Genomic DNA, 19139 nt, shown 5'->3' with positions numbered 1-19139 from the left:
CATTGATACCCTCAGACTTAACCTGGAGCTCAGCCTTCAGTCAGATGTGTGAAGGCACAGTGTTTCCCATGCAGGAAAAGGTGGATGATCCAAGGGCCAAGGCTCAAGTTTGGCACACAGCTAGAGGGCAGGCACAGCCCCAGGAATGTGTCTGCTAACTTGGATCACCATTCCAGCCTCTGACCCAAGTGTCCAAGTGCCTGGTGAAATGTTAGCTCAGAGCTGGTGCTGGTTCAGCTGGTGTGTGCATGGAAAAATGCAGGCAAGGCTTTGGGAAACCTGCAGGCAATTGATACCAAAAAATAAACTCAGAACCACTGGGATGTTTAAAGACCACAACAATGCTCTCAGGGCTGGAGCCCCTCTGCTCTGGAGCCAGGATGGGATACCCTGGGACTCCCCTGGAGGAGAAAAGGTTCCAAGGGAGACCTCAGAGGCCCTTCCAGGGCCTAAAGGAGCTCCAGGAGAGCTGGGGACGGATTGGGGACAAGGGACAGAGACAGGACAAGGGACAATGGCTTCCCACTGCCAGAGGGCAGGAATAGAGGGGATACTGGGAAGGAATTCCTGGCTGTGAGTGTGCTGAGGCCCTGGTACAGGGTGCCCTGAGCAGCTGGGGCTGCCCCTGGATCCATGGAAGCATCCAAGGCCCAGCTGGATGGGGCTTGGAGCAACCTGGGACAGTAGAACTTGTCCCTGCCATGGCAGGGGGTGGAACAGGATGAGCTTTAAGGTCCCTTCCCCAAACCCTTCCAAGACTCTGTAATACTGGATTTACAGCAGGAGAAATGAGCTCCAGAAACAGGCTTCCCTGCACTAAGTAGAGAGGGGTTTACGTTTTTCTCAAAAGCAGGATATGTTGTGCCCTGATTTCTGCTTCTCTGCCACTCCATGAACTCCAACAATTTCCAGTGTAACCACAGGACCTTCCCAAGCCCTGCACTTACATAGTAGAATCCATCATCATCCATGGACCCAAAGACAGTGATAACGTCCCCAGCACTGAAGGTCAGCTCAGCCTGCAAAGAGCCAGAGAACAGAGGTGACAGGAGAAGCAGTGCCCGGAATTACCCACCAGGAACACAGGCTCCCCTTGGCTTCCTGCCCAATCTCACTCCAGGGGAGGGAGCCCACTGGACCAGGATGCAAAAGGGAAACTGAAGTGGATAACTCTGGAATTCATTGCTAGGGAAGCATTTCATAAATTAAGACAAGAGCAAAGCCCATTTTAAAACTAATTGTAATAAGGTTTCAAAATAGTACCGACCACCTGCTCTGGAAAGGTGCACTGAGGACAGGCTCAGCAAGCACCAGAAATACTGTCAATTTCTTTAAATATAATTACAAATCCTCCTCCCTTGGATGAGCCTGTTTTGTATGCAGCACTGAGGGACTAGTCACTAGCAGGAATGCATACAAACAGGGTGGTTTAGCCTGGACACAGAACAGGAGCACAGCACACAGTGACCCTTTGCTGTCACACCCTCTGTTCTGGCAGACACCCCAGCACATGCTCCATGGGGCATAAGGCTAAAGAAAAAGGTGTCACCAGTCTCTTTTAATGGAAAAAGCTGCCCAGTGGAGGCTCCAAACAGGCTGAGTCCCACTTATGACACTCTAGCACTTCACAAGTGTCAGCTGGAAGGGATCTACTTCCAATATATTTATATTAATATATCCCTAGTCCCCAGTTTCATCTCTTGAGGTTGCAGGTTGCTCCTGTGGAGCATCTCCCACAGAACTCTACCAGTTGTTTCAGTAATTTAAGCTCTTGTCCAAAAGAGTTCTACAAGAGCAAATCACTGCAAAAAGCACAGTCACCTCCTCAGTGACAAGGGTTCAAAAGTGTTGGGTGGCTGGATACATGCTCACATTGTGTCTCTCCCAAGATATTCCACCATCCTAAAACACTCTGTCCTCAGCTGTGTCTCTCTGGGCAGGAGACACAGCTTGGGAGGCAAGCACTCCCTGAGCTGTGCCCTCTGTTGGCCAGACATTCCTTTGTGGATGAAGGGAAAGGATGGGAATCCAAACCTGTGTTTATGTTTGCTCAGAGAGGAAACACAGCTTGGAGGAACAGAGAACAGATCATGTGCTCATCTCTTTTTGCAGAAAGGATTCTGCATTGCCACCTTTCTACCTGGAACTGATTTATCCACAAAATGACTGTTTGGATTGTATCCTTCCCTGTTTAGATTATACCCCTTCCCATCCCTGGAAGTGTCCAAGGCCAGGCCAGAAGGAGCAGCCTGGTCAAGTGGAAGGTGTCCCTGCTCATGGTAGGGCGTGGGCTGAGATGGGCTTTAAGATCTCCTCCAACCCATCCCATTCCATGATTCTGTGATTCTATATGTAGGAATTGTTTGAAAAAAAGAACTTTGCAAACTAGTATATTAAACTGGAGCTAAATCTTTTTGCTTGAACAAAGACCTACACAGATACTTAACACTAAAGTCATGCTCACATTAAGTGTCAAAAGTGCTTTCAAACACTTAAGCAGGTTTTTCCTTTTCCTAAAGCAGGTTTTTCCTTTTCCTAGAGTGTTTCTTGGATCAGTTGCTACCAGTAGGAGCTGCTTCCTCCTGCCCCAGATCTGCTCAGTCCTGTCTGATCACTAAAGGATGCAATGAATACTCACACAGTTTCACTGAGACTCTGGTTGGACCAAAGTGCTGAATGTCTTGAGAGAGCAGGAAAAAAGAGATAGGAAGAAGAAACCTCTGAAAAGGGGAGAGCAGCTGGTGGTTACCTCCACATCTGTGTTAGGAGAGCTCTCCTTTGGGTTGTAGTCAAAGGCAGCCACCATCCTGCGAGGAGTCAGCAGCTCTGCTTCAATGTCTTTATGTTTCTGCCCTGCAGGAGAAAAATAAAATATTCTTAGATGGAAATACTAGGACAAAATCCCAAATCACAGCAACTCCTTCACCATTCTTATAGTGGTCTGTGCAAAAAGAATACAGAGGGGGAACTGAGTGGAGAGAGACTTTAGAGCCATTTGGTAAAACAGTTTTCTGATCTTCTTCACTGCCTCATAAGCACAAAAGTGGGGACATCCATCCATCCCCTCATCCTGGTGCTCTGTTTATATGTACAGGAATGTTTTATTTTATGTTTTCTATTTACTCACACACACACACAGAGGACAGCTGTCTCTTTACAGTACCTTGAAATGACATTTCTCCTCCCATTACACAATGTTCTGCTATTAAGCTACAAAACTTATCCTCCAAGAGCCAGGAACCAGCACACAGGGAAGTCCAGGCCTTGCCATCCCAAATCTCCTGCCTGCTCAAACCCATTACCTACTGTCACAGACATTTTTTCATAAAATCCTTTCTTTTAGGATTTGTCCTTTCTGGGAAGCTGGGGCCCCAGAAGAAAAATGTAAACAATAATTATCTGCTGATGTGGAATGTAACAGGTGCATCTGTGATTGGTCTTCTGTGAGTGTTTGGATTTGCTGACCACTCACGGGAGAGTTTGTCCTTGCTTTCTGCTGGACACAGAACTTTGTTATTCATTCTTTTCTATTCTATTTTAGCTTAGCAGCTTCTGCAACTTGTCTCTCTATTCCTTTTAGTATAGTCATAATGTATTATATATCATATATCAATAAATCCAGCCTTCTGATCATGAACCAAGATTCTTGTCCATCTCTCTCACCCTGAGGAACCCTCATCAAGTCACTGCAGTACCTACAGACCTGCCCTGAGCCTACCAAAGCCAAGTCTGGTGCTACAGAAAACACACGTTCATGGATTTAAACTCTCCTTTGGGTCAGCACCGGATGGGCTGGCAAAGGGTTTGCACACTTGGCCTCTCTGGATATAAACAGATGATGCACCTCAGAAGAGGGAGCACCCTCTCAGTGTCTCTTGGATCACAGGGAGCACAGCATGTGATGAGTGAGAGACTGCCCTGCTCCTCCCACGGCAAAACAACTGGTGCACTCCCCCTGCTCACCCAAACCGTTCTGCACCCACCACTAAACAAAAACAACTAAAACCTTTTTGTTACAGTGCTCAGAAGCAGCACGACAGGGTGTCACATTGCCCTTGACCACAAAACACATCTGTAATTCTATCATGCATTACCTACTCCCCAGTAAAAGCACTTCTCACCTGGTGGAGACTTGCGTTCCTGTTTGTCCAGCCCTGCTGGGGGAAGAAAATGCCTCATCAGTAAGAGCTCATCTCCAACAGTGACCACATGACACAACTGATAAACAGCAAAAAAGAGCACCAAGACAGCAAACAACAGAAGCAAACTGTTCATGCAACTCAAAGTCTACACCAGTAACCAGGACTCAGGAACGTAACAAGAAGCACAGGTCAAGCTCCAAACTATGAAAGACATCACTGTTGTTAAAAACTTAACACCAGCACAGGGATGGGCTCTCTTTCCACTTCCTAGCAGTCATATAAACATCTGAGGGTCCTGAAAGCAAGTAGTAAAAATTCAACGCAGTCTGTAATCCTATAGTAAAAACCAAAGAGGAAGCAGTGGGTGACACAGACCTTTCTTGGAGCGTCTGGGCTTTGGAGGAGGGACAGTTTGGCGGCGTGGAGGTGGAGAAAATGTGCCATTTCCTTAATAAAAACACCAAAAAAGCAAATAAATAGACAAGAGAAACAGACAGTGAATGGAAAGTGAGAAGCATCTTGAATAGTGAACAGGGGACAGAGATGACATGCCTCCCCTGGGAGGCTGACAACAGGATTTCTGTGGGCAAAGCCCTCTGGGCCTCATATGTGGACTCAGATGAGCTGTGATCCACATCCCAAATACACAGAGAAATCCACACTGTACTTACACCTTTCAGGCACTCCACAGCTCAGACCAGACAGACTTTGCGGCTCCTTAGCTTTCAGAAGCAGCACCATAAGGACAAAATAAAACCTTGTACTATTAACACCTAGCCAAAGCTTCTGCACTGAGCAGGGTCAGGACTGGATGAAATCCCAAATGAACCTGAGGAGTGCCCAGACCAACCCCTCCAAGGCATTTCCCTAGTTACAAGGGTGTGACAGCCTTGTTATGGCAGCAGGAAAACAGCAGAGGTACAGCCAGCCCAACTGCCCAGGAATCAAAGAACCACTACAAAAAATATCATCAGGTCCAACCTACACCCGCTGACCCCTCCTGTCAGGGAGTTGTGCAGAGCCAGAAGATCCCCTCTGAGCCTCCTTTTCTCCCGCCTGAGCCTTTTTCCCAGCTCCCTCAGCTGCTCCTGGGGCTCTCTGTTCCCTTTCCTGGACATGCTCCAGCCCCTCAGTGTCCTTACCAAGAGGGGCCCAGAACTGCCCCTTGGATTTCAGGTGTGTCCCCACCAGTGCCAAACCTACAGTCCCTCCCTCCACACACAACTTACTGACTACCACCACCACCTTCCTCAAAACTTTCAAACGCGTCATGTTTAATGAAGTCTCAGAACTATTAAAATCCTTTACTCTTCCAAGACTATGCAGTGGGGCAGGGCAGAGTATCCCTTGTGTATCCACTGAGAGACACAGGCCACCACAGGCATCCAGCCATCTCTGGCATGCACACAAGAGAAAGAGTATGGATGTGAAAAACATCTTACTCAAATCTCCTCTCCTCAGAAATGGGAGAGACGGAATATGTTTGTCCTTTAAAAACATTTCAAGAAATCACACAGTGAAAACATCAGGCTCCTTCAGTCCCTGTGCTGCTCAGGATCAATTTTCCAGGGACTAACATTTAGGAGCTGAGCACTGTCAGTCCCTCAGAATCATAGAATGATTTGGGTGAGAAAGGCCCTTAAGGGTCTGTTAGAGTCTCCCTCCACAGAAATAGGAACAAGTTGGATTTCTCCTTTTTTTTTTTTTTTTCCCTTGAGTTTTCTTATTTTTAAGTTGATTTGGGCTTTTTTCCCAGCTCAGGCAATGTCAGGGCTTACCTTTGCCATGACCAATACTTGTGCTATTTTTCACTCTGAACTGGCAGGGAAACAGGGACCAGCCAAAGCAGGAATAGCCTGGTGTTTTAACAAGTGGAGCAGATCCAACAACTGGCACTGGCAATTGGGTGCACAGAAGAGTGCATGATGAGAGGTGGCAGGCATGAGGGAGAGGCACAGGGACACTGGGATTCACAGCAGGGGCAGCTCACAGCCCTGAGCCTGACCCAGCCTGATTCAGCCTGAGCTGCACATCCCAGGCTGCTCCCTCTCCTCTCTGAGTCCATGAGAGGGAAGAAACAGGAAAGCCTCTGCAGGGCACAAGGCACTGACCACACACTTCAGGGAGTGCGTAAGGAGGAATCCAACCACCAGATCTGCTCCTTGTACATTCCTGTCTGCCCACCTTGCTGTCTCACACCTTTCCTCCCCCTTTCACATCTCCATTCCCAAGTCACAGATTCTCTCACCCAAGTGCAGGGTCATCCCAAGAGTTCCATTCACAGGCTTCCAAAACAAAGGAGGGAACAGAGTGAAAACTCTTGTTCATGTACTTCAGCTGCTCTTCAAATGCTTCTGTTTCCCTGTCCCTAGCAAGGTTCAGCCTCACTTTGTGCTGAATTCACACACCTCAAGCCCAGGAGCAGCTGCAAATGCTGGCAGTGGAGCCAGGGATGAACTGAGAGCTCGGAACACCCACATCCAGCCAGATGCCCCTGCTAAGGAGCAGCCACTAAACCAAGCTGTAGATCCAGGGACAGCCCTCCAGATGGGTTTGGTGGCTGCACTGGCCACACATGATAGCAGGACTGAGCTTCCAACATTCCAGCACAGAGCCACAGGAGCATGGCACACACATACACACACATAATACCTGGGCTCTCCGTATCCGCAGGCAGGAATCCCTGCTTTAGCAGCTGCTGCTTGAGCTCACTACTCTCCACAGGGACTTCTGACACCATGTTGCATGGAATGTATCCCTCCCTTCCAGCACATTCCCCCCTGTAAAAACCATCAGCATCCTTGTCTCCACAAACCTGCAAAGGGAAATAAACTGTTTATGCTGCAGGGACTGAGCTAAACAGAGAAAGAATCATGGAATATCCTGAGTTGGAAGGGACCCACAAGGATCATCCATCCAGTCCAGCCCCTGTCCCTCCACAGACATCCCAACAATCCCACCCTGTGCATCCCTGGGAGCAGTGTCCAAATGCTCCTGGAGCTCTGGCAGCCTCGGGGCCCTGCCCATTCCCTAGGGAGCCTGGGCAGTGCCCAGCACCCTCTGGGGGAAGAACCTTTCCCTGAGATCCAACCTAACCCTCCCTGACACAGCTCCAGTCATTCCATAAGGTCACCAGAGAAAAAATATGAGCATCTGCCCCTCTACTTCCCCCATGAGGAAACTGCAGACCTCCCACTCTGTCTCCTCCCCTAGAACACCAGACAGATCCACAGAGTAGGAGAAGTTCACTAAGTTCTTACTTTCAGGATCTGCCCCTCCTTAAATGGGAGCTCCTCTTCTGCTGCATCAGGGTTAGGGGACATGGAGGCAGGATCGTAGTCAAAGAGAGCCACAAAGATCCGGATGCCATCATCTTTGCCAGAGCTCTCAGGAGCAGTGCTCCTTGGAAGGCCTGTGCACAGGGGAACACAGCAGAGAGAACGTCAGCCCTGCCCCAGCAGTGCATGGGCCAGGCACTGCCTGCCAGCCTCTCCCCAGCCACTTCCAGGACCTCCCATCTCTCCTGCTGCCCACCTCTCTCCCTGTTCCTGCTCACCTGGACTAGAGAGCAAAGGTTTCTGCATTTGGCTTCTTCTCTCACTCCTGATCTGTCTCCGGCTAGGAGCCTGCCAGGTGCCTGTGCCCGGCGGCTCCGGGCCCCTGGAATCTTTATGACTGGGTGCCTGCAATTGGAACCAGCAGAGAATTAGTAGCAGCCTCTGCCTTCCAACTCCCTGAACAGCGCTCAGCCCAAACGCACTCCACAAAGAGCAGTGCATCCAAATGCAACATTCCTCTTCAGGGACACTCTAGAGCTGGAAAGACCAAGGGAGTTGGAAAACAGAACTGAGGACAGGCAGGCACTCTGCCAGGCACCAGTGACGATCCCCTTGGTGAGGGTGAAGATGCAGGAAAGGGCATTTCAAGGGGAGGCAATGACATTACAGTCAGCATCTACACAAAGCTTTCACCAATCAGCTTATTGCACCAGGGATTTTCGCTTGGGGCCCACAGCCTCCTGCCGTGGGGAGGAAGACCCAGCGTGAAAAGGAATACTGCATCGGTGACACTTGGTCAGGGAGCAGGAAAAGCAGAAGCAGCTACTACAAGAAAAGCCATGGAGCAGCACAGAACTACAGAATCTCTCAGATATTCTTCCAGGCAATCCTAGAGGAGGGTTCTTTCTCTGGACAACACTGAACAAAGCAAGATACAGGCAGGCCAGGGAAGCAGAGGGAAGCCAGCACCACTGCAAGCTGCTTCAAAGCCAGAATAGGAAAAGTCACCCAACCCTTTTGTGCAAGGAGGTGCTACGTATCCCCTTCGAAGAATGTTCAAGTCTCCTTCTCCAGCCAGGTGACTTACAGTCCAGCTCCCAGCCCTGCTCCTCAGAACTGCTCTCACACCTTGGAGCTTCCTTCTCCCGGCAGAAGAATCGTAGGTGCCGGCTCGGAGACCCAGCCCACTCCACACCCTGCTCTTCCATCATCTCCAGCCTGGTCAGGTCCCTTCTGCCACCCAGGTGGGCAACCTCAGACTGACTGGAGCAATCACTCCAGTCCCCCTGGCAGCTCTGGGACCTCTCTGGCCACAGCCTGCTCTCCAGGGAGGATGCACATGTTGAATCCTGCTCATCTTCGGAGTCATACTCGATGTCTATTTCCAGGCTCCTGGGGCTGGGGCAGTGCGTTGCTATCACGGCTGGTTCTGCCCCCCCTGATCCCACTGCTCTTGGGGCTTTTTTCCGTAAGGTGCCTTGTCTGGCCCGGCTGTACAAATCCAGCCCCTCCTTTCCAGCAGCACTGCTGACAACATTCAGCTCCTCCCTGAGACTGGGAGCTCTGTATAACCCGCTCCCCATCTGGCTGCAGCTGCCCAGCAGACGACTGCAGTGCTCTGTTAGATCACTCTGTCTCTTCCTACTTATCTCAGGCCGACTCCGGATCTTCTCCCGATAATTATTTCCCTTCTTCTTGTTCCAAGAGGAACTTGTCCCACTCCCAGACTTTGGATCATTCTCCTGATAGCCCCAGTTCCAGTGTGCCTTCTTCTGACTGCAAGACAGCTGGCCAAAGGCAGGATTTGCACGGTCAGCCTCCGCTCTGCTCTCCTTAGCACTGTGCGCCCCCTGAGGAGTCTGAGCAGAGACCTTCATGGAGGTGTTACTCCCATCTTCCTTTAGAAATGGCTCCTTGCCGTTGGGTGGTTTCTCTGTTCTTCCTGAATGGTAGGTTTGTGTTTCCAAGGAGTCTTGAGGGTCTGTCTTTTCTTCTGTAACACCCTTCTCATCCTCATCTTCATCCTCATCCTCAGTCACTTCAGGGATGCTAAACAACTTCTTGCTGTGGTTCTTCTGAAGCGGGAGCTCCAGGATCCTCTCCAGAATCTCCTCATCGCTGTCAGTATCACAAAGATCCATCTGTACCCAGACCCCGAGAAAAGCCACAGCCAGGACAAGCAAAGGAAAAAAGAGAGGAAATAAACATTAAAACAAGAGGCAAAGTGACCCTGATTCCCTCCCAGCAGAGCAGGATGGAGCTGTGGCTGCAGCAAAGCAAGGGGAAGGGGCAGAGGGAGTGATGGATCTTCTGGCAAAAGCAATCAGATGAACCAGCAATGCGGCAGGAAGCGAGGAAGGCAAATGCATGGAAGAGCTCCCTCCCAGCCTCTCCTGTTCACACACAGCCCTACCTGCAGCACCTCTCATCCCACCACAGCAATGATTCCTCTCAGCTTGGCACCTCTGGCTCCACAGCAAAGCTGAGTGGGCTCTTCTGTCCACAGGGCTCGCCCACAGAGCCATGGGTCCCCCTTAGCTATGTCCTCTCCCTGGAGCACAGGGAATGGCCTTGTGTTGTAGGACACCCCTTGGAGATGTTGCTGCCTGGGCCCTTCTCATCTCCCAGCAAAGTGCAGCCCTACTGCAGGTTCCTGTCTGCAAATCCAGGAGCAGAGTTCCCACAAAAACAAAGGAAAACCCTTTACCTCAAAGGGCCACACAGACGTGAGTTTCACTTGCAGATGAGTGAGAGCCTACCAGGTTACAGAAAATTTTGGGGACAACACTGCTGAATTTTAAAATTTGTTGTAGACCAACAGTAGAATTTACAGGTTTATTTCTTATCACATTAACAGTAATATAAAAGGTAAAATCCCCAGGTGCATTATGTCATTTTGGTATGAAGATACCTCTGGAGGTCTCTTGTTCACCTTCCCTGACAAGTTATATTATTAATGTGTTCCAAAGGCATTTACAAATAGATTACACAAAGCATGTGTAGCTACTTTAAACTACAGCCATATGCAGGTCTGTTCAGAGATAATTAAAAACTGAACCAGAGTGAGCAAAAAACAAAGGCAATTGCAAACTGTCTACTCATAGTTCCAATCTCTATAGCTTTTTCCAAGCAAAACTTGGTCTTGAATTATATTTAGAATTGGTTGAAGGGGCCTTGAGGTCTCCAGTTCAGTCTCCTAATTACAGTAGGACTGTTGCCAACAATAAATCCATGTCTTTGCTTAGATGACGTTTGAAAACACCAAAGAATGGAGATCCTGAACGTTCTGGGGACTGATCCCAAGGCTGCGCTGTCCTCTAGGGTAAGAGGCTTGAACGCATCTCCAACATGAACATCCCAAACAGCAGCTCATGATTTCTGCCTCTTTTAATGCATCATCTCCCAGAAACAAGACTACTTTGGCTCTCATCCTTTTAACCATTATGCAAATGGCGGGTACAAAATCTCCCACTCAACTCCTCTAGACCAAAAACCCCTCAAATTTTCTCAAACTCTCCTTACAGAACATTGCTCAAGGCTCCTGCCTTGTTAGCACCAATTAGGAATATGGAGAATTCATAAATACACAGAAAAAGAGTTCAGTAAGACTTCTTTTAGCTGTTTGCAAAGTTGTGGCTTCTGCTTTTGAGTTTTAATATAATAAATGGTTTCAGTGATTAAACAACTTGTTTGAGGATAAACATTTTTAAAGCACCACCCCTCTGTGTTTTCATCCTCTGGATCCTGGAAGAGTTGGCTGAGCAGTCTTGAGGTAACAGAAAATGTAGTTAAAATGCAGAATCCTAGAAAACAGCGCTATTCCAGTCCAATCCCCTTCAATCCATAAGGCAGTAATGGGAGGTCTGTGCCTCAAAGCTTCCTGCCCCTCACATCCTCTCCCAATTCAGCATCTTGTCACCCTCACCCTGTTACTGCCAGCACAGAAAACAATCACTTCATCCAGTCGATAAAACACTGAGGGAAAAAAAAATACAAAGAATAGCATCTTGATTACTCTTATTTCCTTCTTCCTCTTTCCAGGAAACTTGTTTTTCTTCCATTTTTTCCCAGTCCAATCCCAACAACTGGAAGCCCTTCCAAAACCTTGCGAGGCAGCCCCAGCCCCTCCAGCCACCAGGCTCTCCTGGGGCTCCTGATGTGCTTCACTGCAGGCTCAACCCCTCACCTGGGAAGCAGAAGACCCTTCAGAAGGAGAAAAGGAAATTTAATCCAGAGTCACTACATCGTCTGCTACCATTTAGTGCTCACCAGCCCATCCCTACAGACCAGCAGCCACACAGGGCACCATCAACTACAGATGTTCTCTGGTCACGTGAAAAACCAAAGAGAAGGTGCTTTCTTGCCATCCAGGCATATCACATTTCCTGCAAAGCTTTTTAATTTTCCAGTCTCTCACCCTCAGTGCTTTCCCTCATGGATATTCATGCCAACTGCTGTAATCTGTATGGTTACACACCAGTTCCAGGCCATGCAGTTGGAATCACATTCCCACAGGTGCATTCAGACCAGATTTAATTCTTTGAGCATGAATTAAGCTGGACGCTTACAGCTCAGCTCAGGCAGGATTTCATCCCTTGCAGCATTTAAACTACAAAGCCACAACTCTCCTCCTACATGCCATCCCTGGCAACAGAAAGCATCAAGACCTAAGCCAAATAATCACAGAATCAAGGAACATCCTGAGCTGGAAGGGATGCACAAAGATTGAGGCCAACTCCTGGCCCTGCATATGACACCCCAAAAACCACACCCTGTGCCTGAGAGCATTGACTGCTCCCTGTTTACTGTCTGTGTTAAGAACTCAAATCACCCCCAACTGATTTTAAACACCACATCACACTGTGTGTTTTTCCAACTAATTAAACCCTGGCTCCATTTATTACAAACAAACACCCTTCCCTCTCCCAAAGAACCTGTGTTTTTACTACCTTGAGCCAACACTGGGAGTAAAAGCAGAGCAGCAGGACTTTGGGAAAGGCTCAGCGCAGCCCCTCCTCCTGTGAGCTGATGGCATGGGATGGCTGCACCGGCGCTCCCCACAGGCAGCACTCAGAACACGTTACCTTTTCCCCATTCTCCTGGGAACATGGCTCTCTCTGGTCCCATTTCTTCTCTTCCAGAGCTTCTGAAGACAGCTCATCTTCTTCCTCCTCTTCCAAAATATCTGAAAGGTCAGAACTCCGGTTGTGCTCACTGAAAAGGGTCAACTGTCGGCGGCCCATTTCTGACAGTTTTTCTTCTTGCTGTTGAAAAGCAAAACACATTTTCTCAGTTCTCCCAGACTCTATTTCAGCAACAAAGGAGCATTTTTCCTATCTCTGAGCACACACACAGCTCAGGTGTGGTAGGAAAGAAAGGAGGCAGCACCCAAGGGAGTGACTGGCACATTTGGACACACACAACCATCAGCCTCACTTCAAAGCCTGCAGAACAGCACTGTCTAAGGCTGGAAAACTCAGGAGGCCAAGTACAGTTCACATCCCTCCATGGACACAAGCCAAGGTTAAACAAACCTCTCTATTCACTCTGGACATTTCTTTCTTCACTTCCTTGCCAGGAGACAACCTCAGAAAGTCCTGGCAGCTGCTCCCATCTTGGAAGGTGCCCTGCATTTCCCCAGCCTGGCTGGGGGAGGACGGAGGCTCTGGGCTCAGATGCTTCTCTGCCTCTCTCTCCATGTCAGCACTGGGACCTTTGGGTGCCTCCTGCACAGAGCACACGTGGCAGGTTTCTGTTTGGAGCTTCACCCCACTGTCCATCGGGCTTCCCTGCTCCGCTGCTTTTGTTCTTGGTTGCTCCATCTGGGAAACAAACCAACAGTGAAAGGGGAGGTGTCTCAGACTACTTATGCACCAAAATGGAGTCTTATCACCCCAAACTCTTTGACCCTTTGACACGCTCTTTGCTCTAGGCATACAAGTATTTTGGCAGGCAACTTGCAGCTTGGGAATCTAGGCCAGCCCTGGAACAAAGCCCGTCCTGTCCTCAGGTGCCAGGTGACACATTGCGCCCCCAGTGCTGCAGCTCAGCAAGGCCCACAAGGGCATGGAGTGTAACAAGTTTCAGGGCTGCAAGAAGAGCCCAAGCTATACAACAAGGTGATTTCCCTTGTCAGACTGTCATCTGCCAGAGGAATGGCCTAGACATCAGCACATTGGGTTGAGCTGGAGATGAGGACACTACTCCAGAATTTCCTGGGGCGTAAAGAAAAGGAGAATTAATGAAGAACAATAAACACAGAGAGTGCAACAAGCTTCTGATTAGATCACCTAATGAGAATTAAAGAAAATCTTCATCTGTATTCCAACCAGTCCAAGAAAACCTCTGGGAGATGGAGGAATGGAACTCCAGAAACAAGAAGGGTAAGGCAGGTGGGCCTTATCAACCACCTTTCTCTTACTCTGACCAAGGGAACTTCCCTACATTTTGCAGCAGAAAAGAACCTTGTCCTTATGTACCAGGCACTTTGAAAACACTGAAGGATCAGACCCCAGGAACATTGAGACATTGCAGTGTCAAGCTTCTCAATGTCCCCTGGACAAAAGCCAGGCAGGTCCTGATCTCATGTCTAATCTCACAGCTCAGATTTCCTGCCCTGACTCCCTTTGCTGACAGCCAAGTGAAGAGACACACCTCAAGTGAGAAGGATGATTTGCATCCTGGGAGCACTCATTTCACTCCTCTCCACAAAGGAGGCAAAGCAACCACCACAAGTGCAGCCATCTATGCCAGACACCTGAACGTCCAGAGGCAACATTGCTGGGAACATGTGAAGTGCAGTAAGAGTCTCACAAAAAAACAAGGAAATTTGGGCTGGTACTGAATCCACTGGCTGAGATATCACTCTCACAGAAATCTCCTGACACACCACAAACATCCGAATCTGGGACAAATCCACCATGGCACTCCTCATCCCTGGAAGTGTTCAAGGCCAGGCTGGATGAGGCCTGGAGCAGCCTGGCCTAGTGGAAGGTGTCCCTGTCAGGCACCAGATGATCTATAATGTGCCTTGAAACCCCAACCATTCCATGGTTCTATGAAATGTGGGTAAATGAATCCAGCAGTTGACCCAAGGTACTGTGAGCTGCAAATGATCAGGCACTGACCTCTGAAATTTTGGACTCAACATTTCAGTTCTTCTGGGTATTGAGCTGGCCTTTGGGCTTGGGCCCACCATGCTGCTCTTGCTTCAGCAATTTTCAGAAGTCTCAGCCTAACTCTGACCCTTCACAAGGTCACACTGCCATGATTAATAAAGTTCTGCTAAATTTAACAGTTTGAAGCACTCCTATGAGTTCTGATGTTAAAAGTCGGAGTGGGAAATAGATCCTTTTCCCTGATGTAATACATCCCACAACAGGAGGGCCCACTTCCCCATCGTCACAGAACAATCATCCACCATCATTATACAGCTCTCAGACATCCTCACCACTGTCCTAAAAGAACTCTGAAAGCACTCACCTATCCCACTGGGAATTTCACCTACCCACTGGGAACCCTAAATAGCCAGTGTCAGAACAGTCTGCCAGTTCTGCAGCCACGGCTGCCATCCACTGAAGTGCTCTACCACTGTCTTGTACAAACCCACCAGACTGCAGAAGGTCCCTTCAAGTCAGAGAGCACAGCAATGCCAGACTAACATGGGAACATCCTTTTAACCTTTTAACTCTGCAAATTCTTCCTTTTCTCACTTCCTCATATGCTAGCAAACAGAATCAAGAGGTGAGCTGCATCTTCCAGGTACACAACAGCAGCCAAAACTCTGACAGTTTGCCACCACTGGATGATGGTGCAGAGGTGACGCTGTGTCACAGAAAGGTGCTCAGTGGCATTCTGTCCCACTCCCCAAGAAGGATCCACTGCCCTTCCCTGCACACCTGGCACTGGGCAGGAGATGTAAGCACTTACCTGCACCTCCATCCCTTCACCCAGCTGTTGCATTCCCTGTTTCTGGGAAGGCCCAGGCTCCGTGCCAGGCCCTGGGAGCACTGTGCCAACCTGTTGGGGAGGAACACTCAGGCATTTCTTGTCTCCTTCAATGTCCAAGCCCTGCAGAAAAGTGCCTGGAGCCTGCACCGAGGAAGCACCAGGGGAGGGGAGGTGTGCTGGGGAAGAGGCTTCTTCTGTCAGAGGTTGCACTGAGCCAACAGGGCTGGAGGAGGGATCAGTCAATTTGGCATCTGAGCTCTCAGCAGGAATTTTCTGTTGGAACGTGTGCTGTGGGCTGCGGGGAGGCAGCAAGGCCCTGGGGGCCCAGCGGGGCAGTCTGGGGGGGACAGTGGTGCACACAGAGGAAGGGCAGTGGGAGGATTGCAGCAGGACCGAAGAAATCTGGGCTGGAACCGAATCCACGGACTCCCCGTACTGAGACATCGTCCTCACAGAAACCTCACGGCACACCTGGAACATCTGAAGCTGGGACAAGTCCACCAGGACACTCCCAGCAGTTGGAGAAGTAACTTCTATCACCTGTAAGCAAAAGAACAGGAAGGAATTATTTATTGTGCATAGCTCAGCCCTTCAATTCCCAACCCAAAGCTGATAGAACCCACAGTTCTGGAGAGCAGCTGTGCACAATTCCCACCCTTCTGCACACTATCTGAGAAGAATGAATGTTAAAGAGAAATTTGAGAAACTGAACAGTCTAAAAAAATTATGAATATATCCTCTCCTACTCCAGATTTTAACCCTCCTTGTTTCCTAAGCCTTAAGGAGCTTTTCCCTTTTTTAGGCCGCTCTTTCAACCACCTTCCCAGACTCTTCCTTTTTTTCATCTGTGAAGAGGAAAAAGCATTTCCACGACAAAAGAGCAATTATCCAACACAGCATCATTCTGTTTTGCACTGTGCTCCTCAAACAACATCATGTGTGCATAAGACCACAGGACATTTTCAATACAGAATGTCCTTGGATGTTCTGTATCAGTAACAGTACTGAACAAACAGAACCCTGGGGTGTTTGTATGTTAAAATGACGAAATGGTTTGGGTTGGAAGGAACCTTAAAAACCATCTCATTCCAGCCCCCGCCATGGGCAGGGACACCTTCCACTTGGAGCACCCCAGGTTGCTCCAAGCCTCGTCCAACCTGGCCTTGGACACCACCAGGCCTGGGGCAGTCAAAGCTTCTCTGGACAATATGTGCCTGGGCGTCTTTACCCTCACAGGGAACAATTTCTTCCCAGTATCCCACCTAACCCTGACTTCTGGCTATTGGAAGCCATTGCCTGTGTCCTGTCCCTCCACCCCTTGCCCTCAGTCCCTCTCCAGCTCTCCTGAAGCCCTGGAACAAGCTCTGAGATCCCCCTGGAGCCTTCTCTTTTCCAGGTGAACACCCTCAGCTCTCCCAGCCTGGCTCCAGAGGAGAGGGACTCCAACCCTTGAAGCGTCTCCCTGGCCTTGTCTGACTCGCTCCAGCAGCTCCACATCCCTCTGATGTTGGGGGCCCCAGAGCTGGAGGCAGCTCTGCAGGTGGGGTCTCACCTAAGCATGGCAGAGGGGCAGATTCCCCCCCCCCCACACACTCTTCTGCCCATGCTGTGAGGATGCCAACTTTATGCTGGAGCACTACACCTCGGTCCTCACATTTGCAAGAAAGCCCCAGTGGTGGCTGTGTACTTGTCCTTGTGCTCTGTCCACACCCTGGGGACTGTTTGCCAAAGGATCAGGCCAGTGCCTGGGCTGAGCAGAGGAGGCTGTTTTGCTGCTGGAGGGTCCTGCTCCAGGAGCACCTCCAAAACCCGGACAGATGTCTTTTGCAGTGTGCATCACACAGCCCAAGCAACGTCCCTTCTCTGATGTCACTCCTTTCTGGGCCCAAGACTGCTACTGCCTCTTCAAGACCCTTCCTGGATCAAGCTTTCCATGTCTTAAGGTCTGATACTTCATGCTCCCCCTGCAACAGCCCAGCCCCCTGCACAGGCAGTACCTTCTGTCCATCCGCGTACACGGCATAGCCAGTGACCCGCACCCCATTGGAAGATCCTTCAGCATCAATGGTGACAGGTAACCAGCTGATAACCAGGATACCTGGAGAGGGACCATGTTCCACCTGGACATCCAAAGGAGCATCAGGTGTGCCTGTGAGAGACCAAACACAATTTCCTCTTGCTTATCTGGCTACAGCATAAAGCTCAACCCTGGTTAGAACCAAAGAGCAAACTCCCAACCAGCCTTGCCCCTGCAGAACTGAACTACAACAGCCAGGCCAGTATTGGGAAATGTCAGACAGAACCAGAGAAAATAAGGTGCTCTTGTTCTGTGAAAGCTTTAATGCACAGAAAACAGAACTTTGCAAAAGTAGCTGAGGCCAAGATGCAGCAATCCTTGGAGCAAAGTCATGGTAAACCATCTCTTCCCTGCCCAACCAGCACACAGGATGTCTTCCCAGAGCAAATGAAAGCAAAAGGGCTAATCAAATTTTAAAATAAAGTAAGAAAAACATTAAGACAAAACAGTGCAGCACCTCAGGCTTTGGGGACCTAATCAAGCTTGCTTCCCTCTGCCCTATGGCTTCCCAGCAAAGGGCCAGTTAAGCACAGCCTCTCCATGTGCAGAGGCCTGCAGTACCTGCTAGAGGGGTAGTGAAGTGTATCACGGCTGAGTCCTGCTCCTGCCCCTTGGGCACCTCTTCCCAAGGACTTTTCATGGGCCGGGCCTCCAGCTTGGCCACGTACTGGGTGCTGGGCTGCAGGTTGCGGAAGGTGTACCAGTACACGCCCGGCTTGGTCACATCACACTCCTGCCCATTGAGATACACCCCGTGGCTGTAGTTGCTGTTGCAGGGAAGCCACGTGACTTCTGCTGATGTGGCTGTGACGCTTCTGACTTTCAGCATCGTTGGTGCCACGCCAAAATCCTGCCCCACGAAGAAAGTGCAGCGCAGTTTATCCGAGCTGCCGTGCTCCGTCACCGTCTGCACGGACACGCGGTAAGCCCTGCTGTGTAAATCCAGCTTCTCTATCACTGCTTTGGTCTGAAGGCCACTCTTCACGTTCTGACGTAGCTCTTCATCCACATAGATGTTGTAGCTTTGTATGTCTGGACAGCCAGCTGGCAAAAGAGGTGGCTCCCAGCCTACAACTATGCTTCTGGCAAGCTGCTTGATAAGAGTCAGTTTTCTTGGGTAAGGCACTGCTGTGTGACTAACGGGCTCCTCCTGGTCTCCTTCTGCTCTGCTGGCCAACGGACTGGCACTACTCTCTTCAATGGAAAACTCACTCTTATCTCCACTGCTGGTGCTTGTACTGACCAAACTTTTCTCCTGGTATGAGCTATGGGTGAGATCATTCAGCTCTGGAGGCAGAAACATCATGAGGTCATCATCTGAAACTCGCTCAACAAAATTGGAGGGGACCAGCCCTCGCCGGCCATCCATCAGCTCCCCTAAACAAAAAACAGGACACCTGTTACCACTGCTCCTGCCATTGACCTTCTAACTCAGCTGCCAGGACTATGGCACAACATCTTTGCCAGGGTACAACAGCTCAGCAGTCAAGAGTGGAAAAGATCTCAGGGAGGTTATTTCTGGCAATGCTTCCTGATTTCCTAGGGCTTCCCTTGTTAGGTCCCAAAGGACACAGTGAGGAAATTCACTGCTTCACACATTTCAAAACCGATTAAGTAAAAGGCTGGGTTGTGTAACTAGCTAAAGGCTTTCTCCTTCTTCATTGTCCCATTCTTCCTCATCACAGCTCTTTC

The 19139-nt window shown here is 49.6% G+C and overlaps 1 protein-coding gene across 11 annotated transcripts in view; it reads right to left on the bottom strand.

Annotated features, from left to right (window-relative positions):
• TSPOAP1 (TSPO associated protein 1) overlaps positions 1-19139 on the bottom strand; it is a 67504-nt gene that overhangs the window by 7328 nt on the left and 41037 nt on the right. For 5 of the 11 annotated variants that reach the window (XM_005493732.3, XM_074557003.1, XM_026797277.2 and 2 more), the window contains 13 exons: positions 18009-18824; positions 17368-17519; positions 15350-15910; positions 12955-13242; positions 12505-12684; positions 8434-9561; positions 7699-7825; positions 7403-7554; positions 6795-6957; positions 4518-4589; positions 4122-4157; positions 2750-2853; positions 948-1019 (listed from right to left, as the gene is read on the bottom strand). In XM_005493732.3, coding sequence (XP_005493789.3) covers positions 948-1019; positions 2750-2853; positions 4122-4157; positions 4518-4589; positions 6795-6957; positions 7403-7554; positions 7699-7825; positions 8434-9561; positions 12505-12684; positions 12955-13242; positions 15350-15910; positions 17368-17519; positions 18009-18824 — 3851 coding nt within the window. The remainder of the gene's footprint in view (positions 1-947; positions 1020-2749; positions 2854-4121; positions 4158-4517; positions 4590-6794; positions 6958-7402; positions 7555-7698; positions 7826-8433; positions 9562-12504; positions 12685-12954; positions 13243-15349; positions 15911-17367; positions 17520-18008; positions 18825-19139) is intronic. The other 6 variants (XM_014271803.2, XM_074557005.1, XM_026797278.2 and 3 more) reach the window with 6 other exon arrangements.

The sequence above is a fragment of the Zonotrichia albicollis genome, chromosome 22, assembly GCF_047830755.1.
Source record: "Zonotrichia albicollis isolate bZonAlb1 chromosome 22, bZonAlb1.hap1, whole genome shotgun sequence".
Lineage (NCBI taxonomy): Eukaryota > Metazoa > Chordata > Aves > Passeriformes > Passerellidae > Zonotrichia > Zonotrichia albicollis.
The sequence above is the reverse complement of the archived record's forward strand: the minus strand, read 5'-3'. Positions and strand labels throughout refer to the sequence as shown.